At 41.3% G+C, this 13,370-nt stretch overlaps 1 protein-coding gene across 1 annotated transcript in view; it reads left to right on the forward strand.

The window, feature by feature from the left end:
* Positions 1–13,370, forward strand: part of LOC110162538 (GTP-binding protein 1-like) — a 30,674-nt gene that overhangs the window by 4,716 nt on the left and 12,588 nt on the right. The window contains exons 2-8 of the mRNA XM_020927432.2: positions 1,901–2,012; positions 6,813–6,993; positions 7,684–7,867; positions 9,071–9,235; positions 9,384–9,507; positions 11,899–12,013; positions 12,370–12,514. Coding sequence (XP_020783091.1) covers positions 1,901–2,012; positions 6,813–6,993; positions 7,684–7,867; positions 9,071–9,235; positions 9,384–9,507; positions 11,899–12,013; positions 12,370–12,514 — 1,026 coding nt within the window. The remainder of the gene's footprint in view (positions 1–1,900; positions 2,013–6,812; positions 6,994–7,683; positions 7,868–9,070; positions 9,236–9,383; positions 9,508–11,898; positions 12,014–12,369; positions 12,515–13,370) is intronic.

Genomic DNA, 13,370 nt, shown 5'->3' on the forward strand with positions numbered 1-13,370 from the left:
ATAAAAACTTGAATAACAAGAAAAAGACCCTGTCTTGCTGCAAATAGTGAAATATTCAGCTGAAAACAGTAATTGAGCAGCAGGGACGACGGGGGAAATTAGCACTGATTCTACAACCTGATGTACAGTGCATCTCTCCTGTTAAGGTAAATTCAACAATTGTGCACTGTCCCTGTCTCAAATAAATAAATAAATAAAAAATTAATAAATAGAAAGAAAGTTTGGAGCGAGCGAGAAACTTGTGAGGGACTGACGGAAAGCGGGGATGGAGAACACAACTTCACGGGAACCGGGAGGAGGCACCATGAAACTTTCCTGAAGTCACTGGATGGATGGACAAAGCCTGAACTTTAGTGACACTGAAACCATCCTGTCGGGATTCAGAAAGACCCGAATAATTCTAACTGGAACTGATGCTGAGTCTGACGACAGCGACACAGAAGAGGAAGCGGCGCTCTGTTTATCTCATGGATCTATGGTTTATCTCCGGAGGTTGCGCAGAAGTGACACTGATGATGAAGAATTGAATGGATTTAGTGATTTGGAGTGAGATGGAGAGTTTGGTAAACTTATGTTCTGTTGTTTATGCTATAATTATCTGAAGAACTGTTCATATGTTACGTTAACAGACTAGACGCCTGTTCAGTCTGTTGTTCTCTGTTCTGTTGTTTTTACTATAAATTGACTTTCAAGCTGAAATGTCGGTTCCTGGTCTCTGATTTTATAAAATACATTTCCCCAAAAAAAGTGACTCATAGTCCGGTGCGATTTATATCCATTGTTGGGAAGGTGACTTTTAAAATGTAATCCCCTACAGATTACAGATTACATATCCCAAAATGTAGTTTGTAATGTAATCCATTAAATTACTTAAAGTGACTAATATAATCTGGATACTTTGGATTACTTCATTTTCTGTAGAGCAGCAAAGACTCAGATATCTTCACGTAAGATGTTTTGTCTGATAAAAAACAATAAAAAGCCCAGACTTTACTTTATAATTGACAGAAGAGGAGGCGACACGTCCGCGCGGCATGGTTTCGTCCTGTTAAATCCTGTTTTAGTCCTGTTTTAGACCTGGTTTAGATCTAGTTTAGACCTGGTTTTAGTCCTGGTTTAGTCCTGGTTTAGACCTGGTTTAGACCTGGTTTTAGTCCTGGTTTAGATCTAGTTTAGACCTGGATTTAGTCCTGGTTTTAGTCCTGGTTTTAGTCCTGGTTTAGACCTGGTTTAGACCTGGTTTTAGACCTGGTTTAGACCTGGTTTAGATCTGGTTTAGACCTGGTTTTAGACCTGGTTTTAGCCCTGGTTTTAGTCCTGGTTTAGACCTGGGTTCAGTCCTATATATCCTATAGCCCAAAATGTGAAAACAGGAAAATACCGCCATGTAATCCTTTTATTTCAACCAAGTATCTGTAATCCAATTACCACTCACTGAAACAGTAACTGTAACTGAATACAGTTACTCATAATTTGTACTCTGATTATGTAGCTCCAGTACATGTAATCTGTTACTCCCCAACACTGTATATATAAGTTTTTTTCTTCTTCATTATGCAGTTTTTGGCTGCTGCAATTTATACTCCGGAGCGATTTATAGTCCGGGAAATATGCTACTTATTATTAGTGATTATAAGCTTATACAGACACAGAAGAGTTGAATTTGCATTTTCTCAAAACTGCAAAAGGATGTGGATTGAATAGTTTGTATTTGTAAAAACAGACCTGAGAGAAAGTGGATGAGAGAGCGTTCTGGGCTGCTATGATACTTCTGGGGTTTGAGAAGTTTATTATCACTGAGAGTACGGGGATGAATTATGACCTGCTGTTGTGTTTTGACGAGCTTCTTGTACAAACTGTTGTAAAAATCCCAAATTGCCTGTGATTCGACTCTTTACAGTTCCTCCTGGTGAGTCCGAACGCCAAACAGTACGACGCGTTACTCAGACACCTACGAGAGCGGATCGAGGAGGGCAGCGGGGAGACCATCTACGTCATCGGGATGGGCTCAGGTGAAAACACTGACCCCCACTCACAGACACTAAAATAAAACTAAAACTAAATTAAAACTAAACTAAAACAAGGCTAAAACGATGCTAAACTATACTAAAACAATGCAAAAAACATGCTAAAACAATATTAAAGAACGCTAAAACATATTAAAGAACGCTAAAACAATATTAAACAACGCTAAAACAATATTAAACAATGCTAAAACAAAACTAAAACAAGGTTAAAACAATACTTAAAAATAAAACTATACTAAAACAATGCTAAAATAAAACTAAAATGATACTAAACAGTACTAAAACAATGCAAAAACAATACTAACATAATGCTAAACCAATGCTAAACCATTGTAAAACAATGCTAAAACAAAATTAAAATTATTCTAAAACAAGGCTAAAACAATACTTAATGCTAAAACAATAGTAAAACAATGCTAAAAAAACAAACAAAACTAAACTAAAACTAAAACAAGGCTAAAATAATAGTAAAACAAGGCTAAAACAATGTTAAAATGATACTAAACAATACTAAAACAATGCAAAAAACATACTAAAACAATATTGAACAATGCTAAAACAAAGCTAAATCTAAACTAAAACAATGCTAAAAACAATGATAAAACAAAACTAAAACTATGCTAAAACAATATTAAAACGATGCTAATATCATGCCAAAACAACTCTAAAACTAAACTAAAACAATGTTAAAATGATACTAAACAATACTAAAAAAATTCTAAACCAACACAAAAACAAACAATGCAAAAACAATACTAAAACAAAACTAAAATAAAACTAAAACAAGGCTAAAATAATAGTAAAACAAGGCTAAACCACGCTAAAACTAAACTTAAACAATGCTAAAAACAATGTTAAAACTATGCAAAAAACATGCTAAAACAATGCTAAAATAATGCTAAAACACAACTAAAACAAAACTAAAACTATGCTAAAACCTCGCTAAAACAATATTAAAACGATGCTAAAATCATGCCAAAACAAATCTAAAACTAAACTAAAACCTCGCTAAAACGAGGCTAAAACAATACTTAAAACTACAACAATACTAAAACAATGTTAAAACAGTAGTAAAACAAGGTTCAAACAAAGCTAAAACAAAGCTTAAACTAAACTAAAACAATGTTAAAATGATACTAAACAATACTAAAACTATTCTAAAACAAAGCTAAAACAATACTAAACCAACGCAAAAACAATACTAAAACAAAGCCAAAACAAAACTGAAATAAAACTAAAACTAAAACAATTCTAAAATAATAGTAAAACAAGGCTAAAAAAACAATGCTAAAACAATGCTAAAACTAAACTTTAAACAATGCTTAACCAATGCTAAAAGGATGCTAAAACTAAACTAAAACAATGCTAAAAACAATGTTAAAACTATGCAAAAACATGCTAAAACAATGCTAAAATAATGCTAAAACACAACTAAAACAAAACTAAAACTATGCTAAAACCTTGCTAAAACAATAGTAAAACGATGCTAAACTCATGCCAAAACTAAACTAAAACCTTGCTAAAACGAGGCTAAAACAATACTTAAAACTACAACAATACTAAAACAATGTTAAAACAGTAGTAAAACAAGGTTCAAACAAAACTAAAACAAAGCTAAAACTAAACTAAAACAATGTTGAAATGATACTAAACAATACAAAAACAATTCTAAAAACAAAGCTAAACCAATACTAAACAATACATAAAACTAAAACTAAACTAAAACCTTGCTAAAACAATATTAAAACAAAACTAAACAATACTGAAACAATTGTAAAACAACATTAAAAGAATGTTAAACCATTCCCTGCGGGTGTGACTCTAACTGTAGACACTGCTCTGTCTTAGTCTTTGTTAGACTTTAATCTGATCTTTATTTTAACATAATATAACCAGGAAGAGCTGGTTTAGGAGGAACTATGGCATTCTGAATCTGAGAATTCTTTTTAACCGTTAAACAAGTCTCAAACAACTTTACAGTCTCACTCTGTCTAGTTTTAACCTGCAGTTGTTCAGTTCGTCTCTTTCCATTTTTTAATTGAAATTCAAACACTTCAACGGGACCTTGAACGTTTCTTGAGTTTTCAAACCATCTTAAAACCTACACCTGTGTTTCCTAATGCTCCATTATATCACCATGGTAACTGCTGAACATTCCACCAATACACAAACATGTAAACCCCCCCCCAGCGTGACACCATTGCAAAGTAATACTAAAACTTAATACTAAAAAAAGTTGACATAAAAAGACCAGCATCTATAAACTTTTATTTTTTTTTTTTGCCTCTTCTGGCACCTCCTTTTTATCTATTGTGTCTGTTTTTTTTTGTTTTTTAATTTGGGCCCGGTCAAGCAGAAGTAAACACAAGGCCAAAAATTCAAGTTAATGCATCTGATATAAAAATGTATTGAACAGATACATATGTACTCTAGTTTATGAAACTGTTGACCTTTTTACTGGACCATTTTTGGTTCTAAAGTTCCATGTGTTTTTAAACAGACCATGTATGAAACATGGAACAAAAATTATTTCCCAAATTTCAAAGACCCAAAAATCATGTAAATAAATGGATGTATTTCATCATATCTTGTGTTATTCCATCTTTGAACTGTTGATGAAGGGACATGATTTTTTCCCAAAAAAAGATTTAAAATGATAAAAATTTGCTTGGAAGGACTGACATATTTTATAGAAATAGTTTCCTTTCATTTTGAAGTAATATTAAAGTATTCAGAAGAAAAAAGCGACAAATGATGTAAAATCCTGCACCTTCTACTTGTTTGCACAATTTTCCCTCCTGTTACTTTTCCCTCCGTTACCATGAACCTTTCTTAATAAAAAATCTCATGAGTCAAAAAGTAAGAGGTTTTTCAACCTAATCTTGTACCATATGGTAGAAAACTATATGAAGCAAATATTCAAACCAGTTTGTTAAGGATATGTAAGTGAGAACCAAGAGTTATCACTGTTTGGATTTATTGACCAAAAAGTGCTGCATATTTCATTCCCTCTGTTACCGACATGAGTTTTTAAATTTTTTGTCAACAACTTGAAAGAATATCACAGGTTTAACTTGACCCTGTTGGAGTGTAACTCTTTCCTACATTCTGATACTTTACTTATTTCAATAGTTCCTCTAGTTTCTGAATAAGAGACATTTGAATGTCAAAAATCTGCCCCTGTTTCCCTCCGTTACCACTTGACCGAACCCATTGGTATGTTATACATGCAAAATAAATTAATAAATCTGTTTCATTACATTTATTGCTCAAATCAATTACAAAGATGGTCTTATTATTGGAAAAAATAAATGAAAACAAATGCATTTCCGTTTTGAATAATATGGGGGCTTGTTCTGTCTATGTAAACGTTATTATAGGCACAGGCTGAGTGGGTGAAGTGTCTTGCCAAAGGACACAACAACAGTTCAATTGCCCCTCCCACATTCGCTAAATGCCAGAATAGGTTTGTGTAAATAGTATCGCGGCTCCTCTGTCCAGTTTAACCAGTCTGGGAGCAGCACTACTGTAAATTTCTATATTATTCGTGGACGTGAAGGCGTCGCGGGGCGTTTGCTGAGCGTGGGAAATCTGACCCTCTCCTCTGTGACCTCTGACCCGTCACACAAACAGCTGTGACACGAATAACTCCACAACAAAACGCTCCAGTGTCCAGGGTCGAACGGGCCAGACACACTGAAGGAGCACAATGCAGAGGGATTTTACATCACAAACGGACCGGGTTTAGTCCTGGTTTAGTCCTGGTTTAGTCCTGGTTTAGTCCTGGTTTAGTCCTGGTTTAGACCTGGTTTAGTCCTGGTTTAGTCCTGGTTTGGTCCTGGTTTGGTCCTGGTTTGGTCCTCATTCAAACCTTGTTCAGTCCTGGTTTAGTCCTCGTTCAGACCTTGTTCAGTCCTGGTTCAGTCCTGGTTCAGTCCTGGTTTAGTCCTGGTTTAGTCCTTGTTCAGTCCTGGTTTAGTCCTGGTTCAGTCCTGGTTTAGTCCTGGTTCAGACCGCGTTCAGTCCTGATTTAGTCCTGTTTTAGTCCCGGTTCAGTCCTGGTTTAGTCCTGGTCCAGTCCTGGTTTAGTCCTGGTTCAGTCCTAGTTTAGTCCTCATTCAGACCTTGTTCAGTCCTGGTTTAGTCCTGGTTTAGTCCTGGTTTAGTCCTCGTTCAGTCCTGGTTCAGTCCTGGTTTAGTCCTAGTTTAATTCTGGTTTAATTCTGGTTTAGTCCTGTTTTAGTCCTGGTTTAGTCCTAGTTTAATTCTGGTTTAATTCTGGTTTAGTCCTGCTTTAGTCCTGGTTTAGTTTTAGTTTAATTCTCCTGGTTCAGCTCTAGTTTAGTCCTAGTTTGGTCTTGGTTTAGTCCTCCTTCAGTCCTGGTCTAGTCCTGGTCTAGTCCTGGTCTAGTCCTGGTCTAGTCCTGCTTTAGTCCTGGTCTAGTCCTGCTTTAGTCCTGGTCTAGTCCTGCTCTAGTCCTGCTCTAGTCCTGCTTTAGTCCTGCTTTAGTCCTGCTTTAGTCCTGTTTTAGTCCTGTTTTAGTCCTGCTCTAGTCCTGCTCTAGTCCTGCTTTAGTCCTGCTTTAGTCCTGCTTTAGTCCTGCTTTAGTCCTGTCCTGTTCTAGTCCTGTTCTAGTCCTGTTCTAGTCCTGGTCTAGTCCTGTTCTAGTCCTGGTCTAGTCCTGCTCTAGTCCTTTCTCTAGTCCTGCTCTAGTCCTGCTGCTCTAGTCCTGTTCTAGTCCTGCTCTAGTCCTGGTCCTGGTCTATAACCCTGTGTGTTTGCAGATGGAGGGGATTACGGTCTGAATGCGTTGGACATGGAGGCGTCCGTTGCCACGGTGAAGTCTCTGTGTGAGACCATCGACGCAGACCTGGTCCTGCTCCGAGAGAGACCGGAGTCCGGGGGCCAAGTCCGGGACTATCTGATCCGCAGGAGGGTCGGGGAGCAGGACTTCCTCGAGGTCCGGTGGGTACTGTGCCAGATGCCCTCCCATCCCCAGTCTTGGTTCAGTCCTTTAGTCCCTGGTTTAGTCCTGGTTTAGACTTGGTTTAGTCCTGGTTTAGTCCCTGGTTTAGACTTGGTTTAGTCCTGGTTTAGTCCTGGTTTAGACTTGGTTTAGTCCTTGGTTTAATCCTGGTTTAGTCCTTGGTTTAATCCTGGTTCAGTCTTGGTTTAGTCCTGGTTTAGTCCCTGGTTTAGTCCTAGTTTAGTCCTGTTTTAGTCCTGGTTTAATCCTGGTTTACTCCTGGTTTAATCCTGGTTTAGTCCTGGTTTAGACCTGGTTTAGACCTGGTTTAGACCTGGTTTAGTCCTGGTTTAGTCCTGGTTTAATCCTGGTTTAGTCCTGGTTTAGTCCTGGTTTAGACGTAGTTTACTCCTGGTTTAATCCTGGTTTAGTCCTGGTTTAGACCTGGTTTAGACCTGGTTTAGTCCTGGTTTAATCCTGGTTTAGATCTGGTTTAGTCCTGGTTTAGACGTAGTTTAATCCTGTTTTAATCCTGGTTTAGTCTTGGTTTAGTCCTGTTTTAGTCCTGGTTTAGTTTTAGTTTAATCCTGGTCCAGCCCTGGTCCAGTCCTGGTCCAGCCCTGGTCCAGCCCTGGTCCAGTCCTGGTCCAGTCCTGCCCTGACCCTGTCTCTTCTGGTCTCTCCGTCAGAGTGGCCGTCGTGGGGAACGTTGACGCGGGGAAGTCGACTCTCCTGGGCGTCCTGACTCACGGGGAGCTGGACAACGGCCGAGGCTTCGCTCGACAGAAACTCTTCAGACACAAACACGAGATGGAGAGCGGCCGCACCAGCAGCGTGGGCAACGACATCCTGGGCTTCGACCAGGAGGGGCAGGTACGACAGGGGTGACAGGGGCGACAGGGGCGACAGGGGCGACGGGTGTAAGGGGCAGGTACATCAGAGACGACTGGGACAGGGAGCGGCAGGTACCATATAACTGTGTCACTCTGTATTGAGTTCTACACATTATTCATCCAAACGGCTCTGACTGAACGCGAACGGAAAACACACAGCAGGGTTCATACAGTTATGAAAATCCTGGAAAAGTCATGGAAATTGAAAATGTCATTTTTCAGGCCTGAAAAAGTCATGGAATTTTGTAAATTCAATGGAAGTTTTGGAAAAGTCATGGAATTTTAGTATCTCTTTCACGCATCTACAGAGTTCTCATTAGACTATTCTGATTATTTCTGAACGTCTGTGCTTTTTGTTTAAAAGAGACGACAATAAATTCCTCTGACAGGATTTTGAATGTTAAAAAACTATAATCCCAAACCATAAAATAAGTGGAAAGAGTTAACATTTCATATTTAATCCTAAAAGTCTGATCATTTCTACACATGTAGGTGCTGTAAAATCATGAAAAATTCAGTTTAGGTCATGAAAAAGTCATGGAAAAGTTTTGAAATTTTGTCAGTGAAAGAGCGGGAACCCTGACAGAGAGTCATGAAAGTGTCATAACTGCAGAACAAGTTTATTTATTTTTATTATTAAATCCAGTTGAGAGAAAAGCACATCCTCCCTGTCCACAAATGCTCAAACTGCAGTAACGCTGACAGATTCTGAAGTACGTCTGTGGGCGTCACCATGTTTGTTTAGGTTCATTTCTCTGCTTCACCTTCACCGTACAGATGGATTCTCGCGAGTTTGTAAATCCACAAATATCTCAAGAATCCCTCTTTGTGTGGAGGAACAGGTGCAGCAGGGGGAGGAAGGGCAGGTACCGACGAAAGAGGGAGGTCACCTGTCCAGCCAGAACCACACGCTCTGACAAAACTTCACAAAGACGAGCGGATCTGGAGCCGTTTTCTGTCTCCCAGTTTTAAAAGCCATGATTGACAGGCGGATTAACCAATCAGAGAGAAGCACGGTCTATTCATGTGTAAAGAAACAGAGCGGTTTACGAGAAATAAAGAAAAATAAAACACACAGGACACATCAACATCGCTGAATCGAAGCACCGAGCTCTTGTTTATTTTGTTTTTTATTTATTTTCCCAATTCCAGGTTCTTAATCCGACTTGATCCTTTCGTGCAGGTGGTGAACAAACCGGACAGTCACGGGGGGAGTCTGGACTGGACCAAGATCTGTGAGAAATCCTCTAAAATCATCACGTTTATCGACCTGGCCGGACACGAGAAGTACCTCAAGACCACAGTGTTCGGGATGACCGGGCACCTGCCGGACTTCTGCATGCTCATGGTACGAACGAGGCCGAGTTTAGACCGGGTTTAGTCCTGGTTTAGTCCTGGTGTAGACCTGTTTAAATCCTCTTAAAGCTACCATCTGCAAGTTTATTTTATTTGTTATTTTCACCCGTAAGTGGTTTGTTTTTTTATATTTTGCGTAGGTGGGCAGTAACGCGGGCATCGTGGGCATGACCAAAGAACACCTGGGTCTGGCTCTGGCGCTGAACGTCCCGGTGTTTGTGGTGGTCACCAAAATAGACATGTGTCCAGCCAACGTCCTGCAAGGTAAAAATACAGAAGAAGAGAGGGTCAGAGGAGGAAGAGGATGAAGAGGAGAGGGTCAGAGGATGAAGAGAGAGGGTCAGAGGATGAAGAGATGAAGAGAGAGGGTCAGAGGAGGAAGAGGAGAGGGTCAGAGGATGAAGAGGATGAAGAGGAGAGGGTCAGAGGATGAAGAGGAGAGGGTCAGAGGAGGAAGAGGATGAAGAGGAGAGGGTCAGAGGATGAAGAGGAGAGGGTCAGAGGATGAAGAGGATGAAGAGGAGAGGGTCAGAGGATGAAGAGGAGAGGGTCAGAGGATGAAGAGGATGAAGAGGAGAGGGTCAGAGGATGAAGAGAGAGGGTCAGAAGAGGGAGAGGATGAAGAGGATGAAGAGGAGAGGGTCAGAGGATGAAGAGGATGAAGAGGAGAGGGTCAGAGGATGAAGAGGATGAAGAGGAGAGGGAGAGGATGAAGAGGAGAGGGGTCAGAGGATGAAGAGAGAAAGAGGAGGGTCAGAGGATGAAGAGGAGAGGGTCAGAGGATGAAGAGGATGAAGAGGAGAGGGTCAGAGGATGAAGAGGAGAGGGTCAGAGGATGAAGAGGATGAAGAGGAGAGAGGGTCAGAGGATGAAGAGGAGAGGGTCAGAGGAGGAGAAGAGGATGAAGAGGAGAGGGTCAGAGGATGAAGAGGAGAGGGTCAGAGGAGGAAGAGGATGAAGAGGAGAGGGTCAGAGGATGAAGAGGAGAGGGTCAGAGGATGAAGAGGATGAAGAGGAGAGGGTCAGAGGGAGAGAGGTCAGAGGAAGAGGATGAAGAGGAGAGAGAGAGAGAAGAGGATGAAGAGGATGAAGAGGAGAGGGTCAGAGGAGGAAGAGGATGAAGAGGAGAGGGTCAGAGGGATGAGAAGAGGAGAGGTCAGAGGATGAAGGAGAAGAGAGAGGGTCAGAGGATGAAGAGGAGAGGGTCAGAGGGAAGAGAGGTCAGAGGATGAAGAGGATGAAGAGGAGAGGGTCAGAGGATGAAGGGATGAAGAGAGAGGTCAGAGGTGAAGAGGAGAGGGTCAGAGAAGAAGAGGAGAGGGTCAGAGGATGAAGAAGAGAGGGTCAGAGGATGAGAGGAGAGGGTCAGAGGATGAAGAGGAGAGGGTCAGAGGATGAAGAGGAGAGGGTCAGAGGATGAAGAAGAGAGGGTCAGAGGATGAAGAGGGTCAGAGGATGAAGAGGAGAGGTCAGAGGATGAAGAAGAGAGGGTCAGAGGATGAAGAGGAGAGGGTCAGAGGATGAAGAGGAGAGGGTCAGAGGATGAAGAGGATGAAGAGGAGAGGGTCAGAGGATGAAGAGGATGAAGAGGATGAAGAGGAGAGGGTCAGAGATGAAGAGGAGAGGTCAGAGGATGAGAGAGGAGAGAGGAGAGGGTCAGAGGATGAAGAGGAGAGGGTCAGAGGATGAAGATGAAGAGGAGAGGTCAGAGAAGAGGATGAAGAGGATGAAGAGGAGAGGGTCAGAGGATCAGAGGATGAAGAGGAGAGGTCAGAGGAGAAGAGATGAAGAGGAGAGAGGGTCAGAGGATGAAGAGGATGAAGAGGAGAGGGTCAGAGGATGAAGAGGATGAAGAGGAGAGTCAGAGGATGAAGAGGAGAGGGTCAGAGGATGAAGAGGAGAGGGTCAGAGGATGAAGAGGAGAGGGTCAGAGGATGAAGAGGAGAGGGTCAGAGGATGAAGAGGATGAAGAGGAGAGGGTCAGAGGAGGAAGAGGATGAAGAGGAGAGGGTCAGAGGATGAAGAGGAGAGGGTCAGAGGATGAAGAGGATGAAGAGGAGAGAGGTCAGAAGAGGATGAAGAGAGGGTCAAGAGGAGAGGGTCAGAGGAAGAGGATGAAGAGGAGAGGGTCAGAGGATGAAGAGGATGAAGAGGAGAGGGTCAGAGGAGGAAGAGGATGAAGAAGGGAGGGTCAGAGGATGAAGAGGAGAGGGGCAGAGGAGCAGAGGAAGGAGAAGGGAGGGTTAGGGGAGGAGAGGATGCAGAGGAAGAGCAGATGGTGCAAAGGATGAAGAGGAGAGGGTCAGAGGATGAAGAGGATGAAGAGGAGAGGGTCAGAGGATGAAGAGGATGAAGAGGAGAGGGTCAGAGGATGAAGAGGATGAAGAGGAGAGGGTCAGAGGATGAAGAGGATGAAGAGGAGAGGGTCAGAGGATGAAGAGGATGAAGAAGAGAGGGTCAGAGGATGAAGAGGAGAGGCAGAGGAGCAGAGGAAGGAGAAGGGAGGGTTAGGGGAGGAGAGGATGCAGAGGAAGAGCAGATGGTGCAAAGGATGAAGAGGAGAGGGTCAGAGGATGAAGAGGATGAAGAGGAGAGGGTCAGAGGAGGAGCAGATGGTGCAGATGATGTCGGTCTGATGGTTTCTTTTCTCCACAGAGACGTTAAAGTTGTTACAGAGGTTACTCAAGTCTCCCGGCTGCAGAAAAATTCCAGTTTTGGTTCAGAACAAAGACGACGTCATCGTCACAGCATCAAACTTCAGCTCAGAGAGGTACGGCTCTTGGTCCTGGTTTAGTCCTGGTTTAGTCCTGGTTTAGTCCTGGTTTAGTCCTGGTTTAGTCCTGGTTTAGTCCTGGTTCAGTCCTGGTTTAGTCCTGGTTCAGTCCTGGTTCAGTCCTGGTTCAGTCCTGGTTCAGTCCTGGTTCAGTCCTGGTTTAGTCCTGGTTTAGTTAGCTGTACGAAGTTGTAAGGTCTTCGCCGGGACTGAACCAAACTCAAGCAAATTCTTCTCTTTTCTTGTGTCTTTCTTTAAATTCTGGTCTGAATCAGGTCAGACTAAAACCGTGTGGATGTGAATCGTCTTTTCTCGTCTTCTGTCGCATTTAAAAGTGTTTGTTTTTATTTCAGAGTGTGTCCGATCTTCCAAATCTCAAACGTGACCGGGGAGAACATGGATCTGCTGAAGATGTTCCTGAACCTGCTCTCGTCGCGGACCACGTTCAACACGGACGAACCGGCCGAGTTTCAGATCGACGACACCTACTCTGTCCCGGTGAGAGAGAAACCACCAGGAGGAACCAGCGAATCCAAACTTACGGAAAATATTCAGCATCACAAATGTCTTTTTCACATGGTTATCTTGGTTTAAAGGGCCCATATTAGGCACAAACATGTCTGGAGTTGTGTTTTGTTTGATTCACACACGTTTTACACGCAAACTCTGCAGATTTAGGCTGAGTTCTTCTCTCAGACAGAACACACACAATCTGTTCCACCTTGTGATGTCATGGGGTAATACACCAAGTGCTCCGCTGTGTTTTTAAACTCCATACAACTTCACTGGATAATTTCAGGAATTGCTAATATCAACTAGTGTGTGAAAAAATCAAAATATCAATATATCGTATTGTTTAATGTGATGATACAATATCAGTCAAGAGTATTTTTTGGTATATTTTGTTGAATTATTTTAATTTATTTTATTTATTTATGTATTTTGCACGTATAACATAATAATTAAAAAACACACTAGATAAAAAGTTGGTGCCGGAAGAGGCAAAAAATCCAAAAGGGCTTATATTAAAGCCTCCACCTTATGAATACATAAAAAATTGAACATTATCGCTGTGCATTAAAAAATTTAAAAATAAATAAAATTTCAAAATTACATTACATTTTGTTACAGCTACAGGTTTGTTGCTTATTTAGTGCAATGCAACATATTTGACATTTTCACTGTTTTGATGATTAAAACGGGTGTTTTTCATATTAAATTTGCACAAGAAGTGGTTTAACAAAGACTTTTGGTATCATAGCCATAATTTAGGCTTTATTTTTTATTGAACTGTATCAAACTGATTTGAAATATATCGTATCGAATCGAAAGTGCACTGTATTGAGGCAGCCCT

The sequence above is a fragment of the Boleophthalmus pectinirostris genome, unplaced genomic scaffold (assembly GCF_026225935.1).
Source record: "Boleophthalmus pectinirostris isolate CB_2022bp ecotype Guang Dong unplaced genomic scaffold, ASM2622593v1 HiC_scaffold_22, whole genome shotgun sequence".
Lineage (NCBI taxonomy): Eukaryota > Metazoa > Chordata > Actinopteri > Gobiiformes > Gobiidae > Boleophthalmus > Boleophthalmus pectinirostris.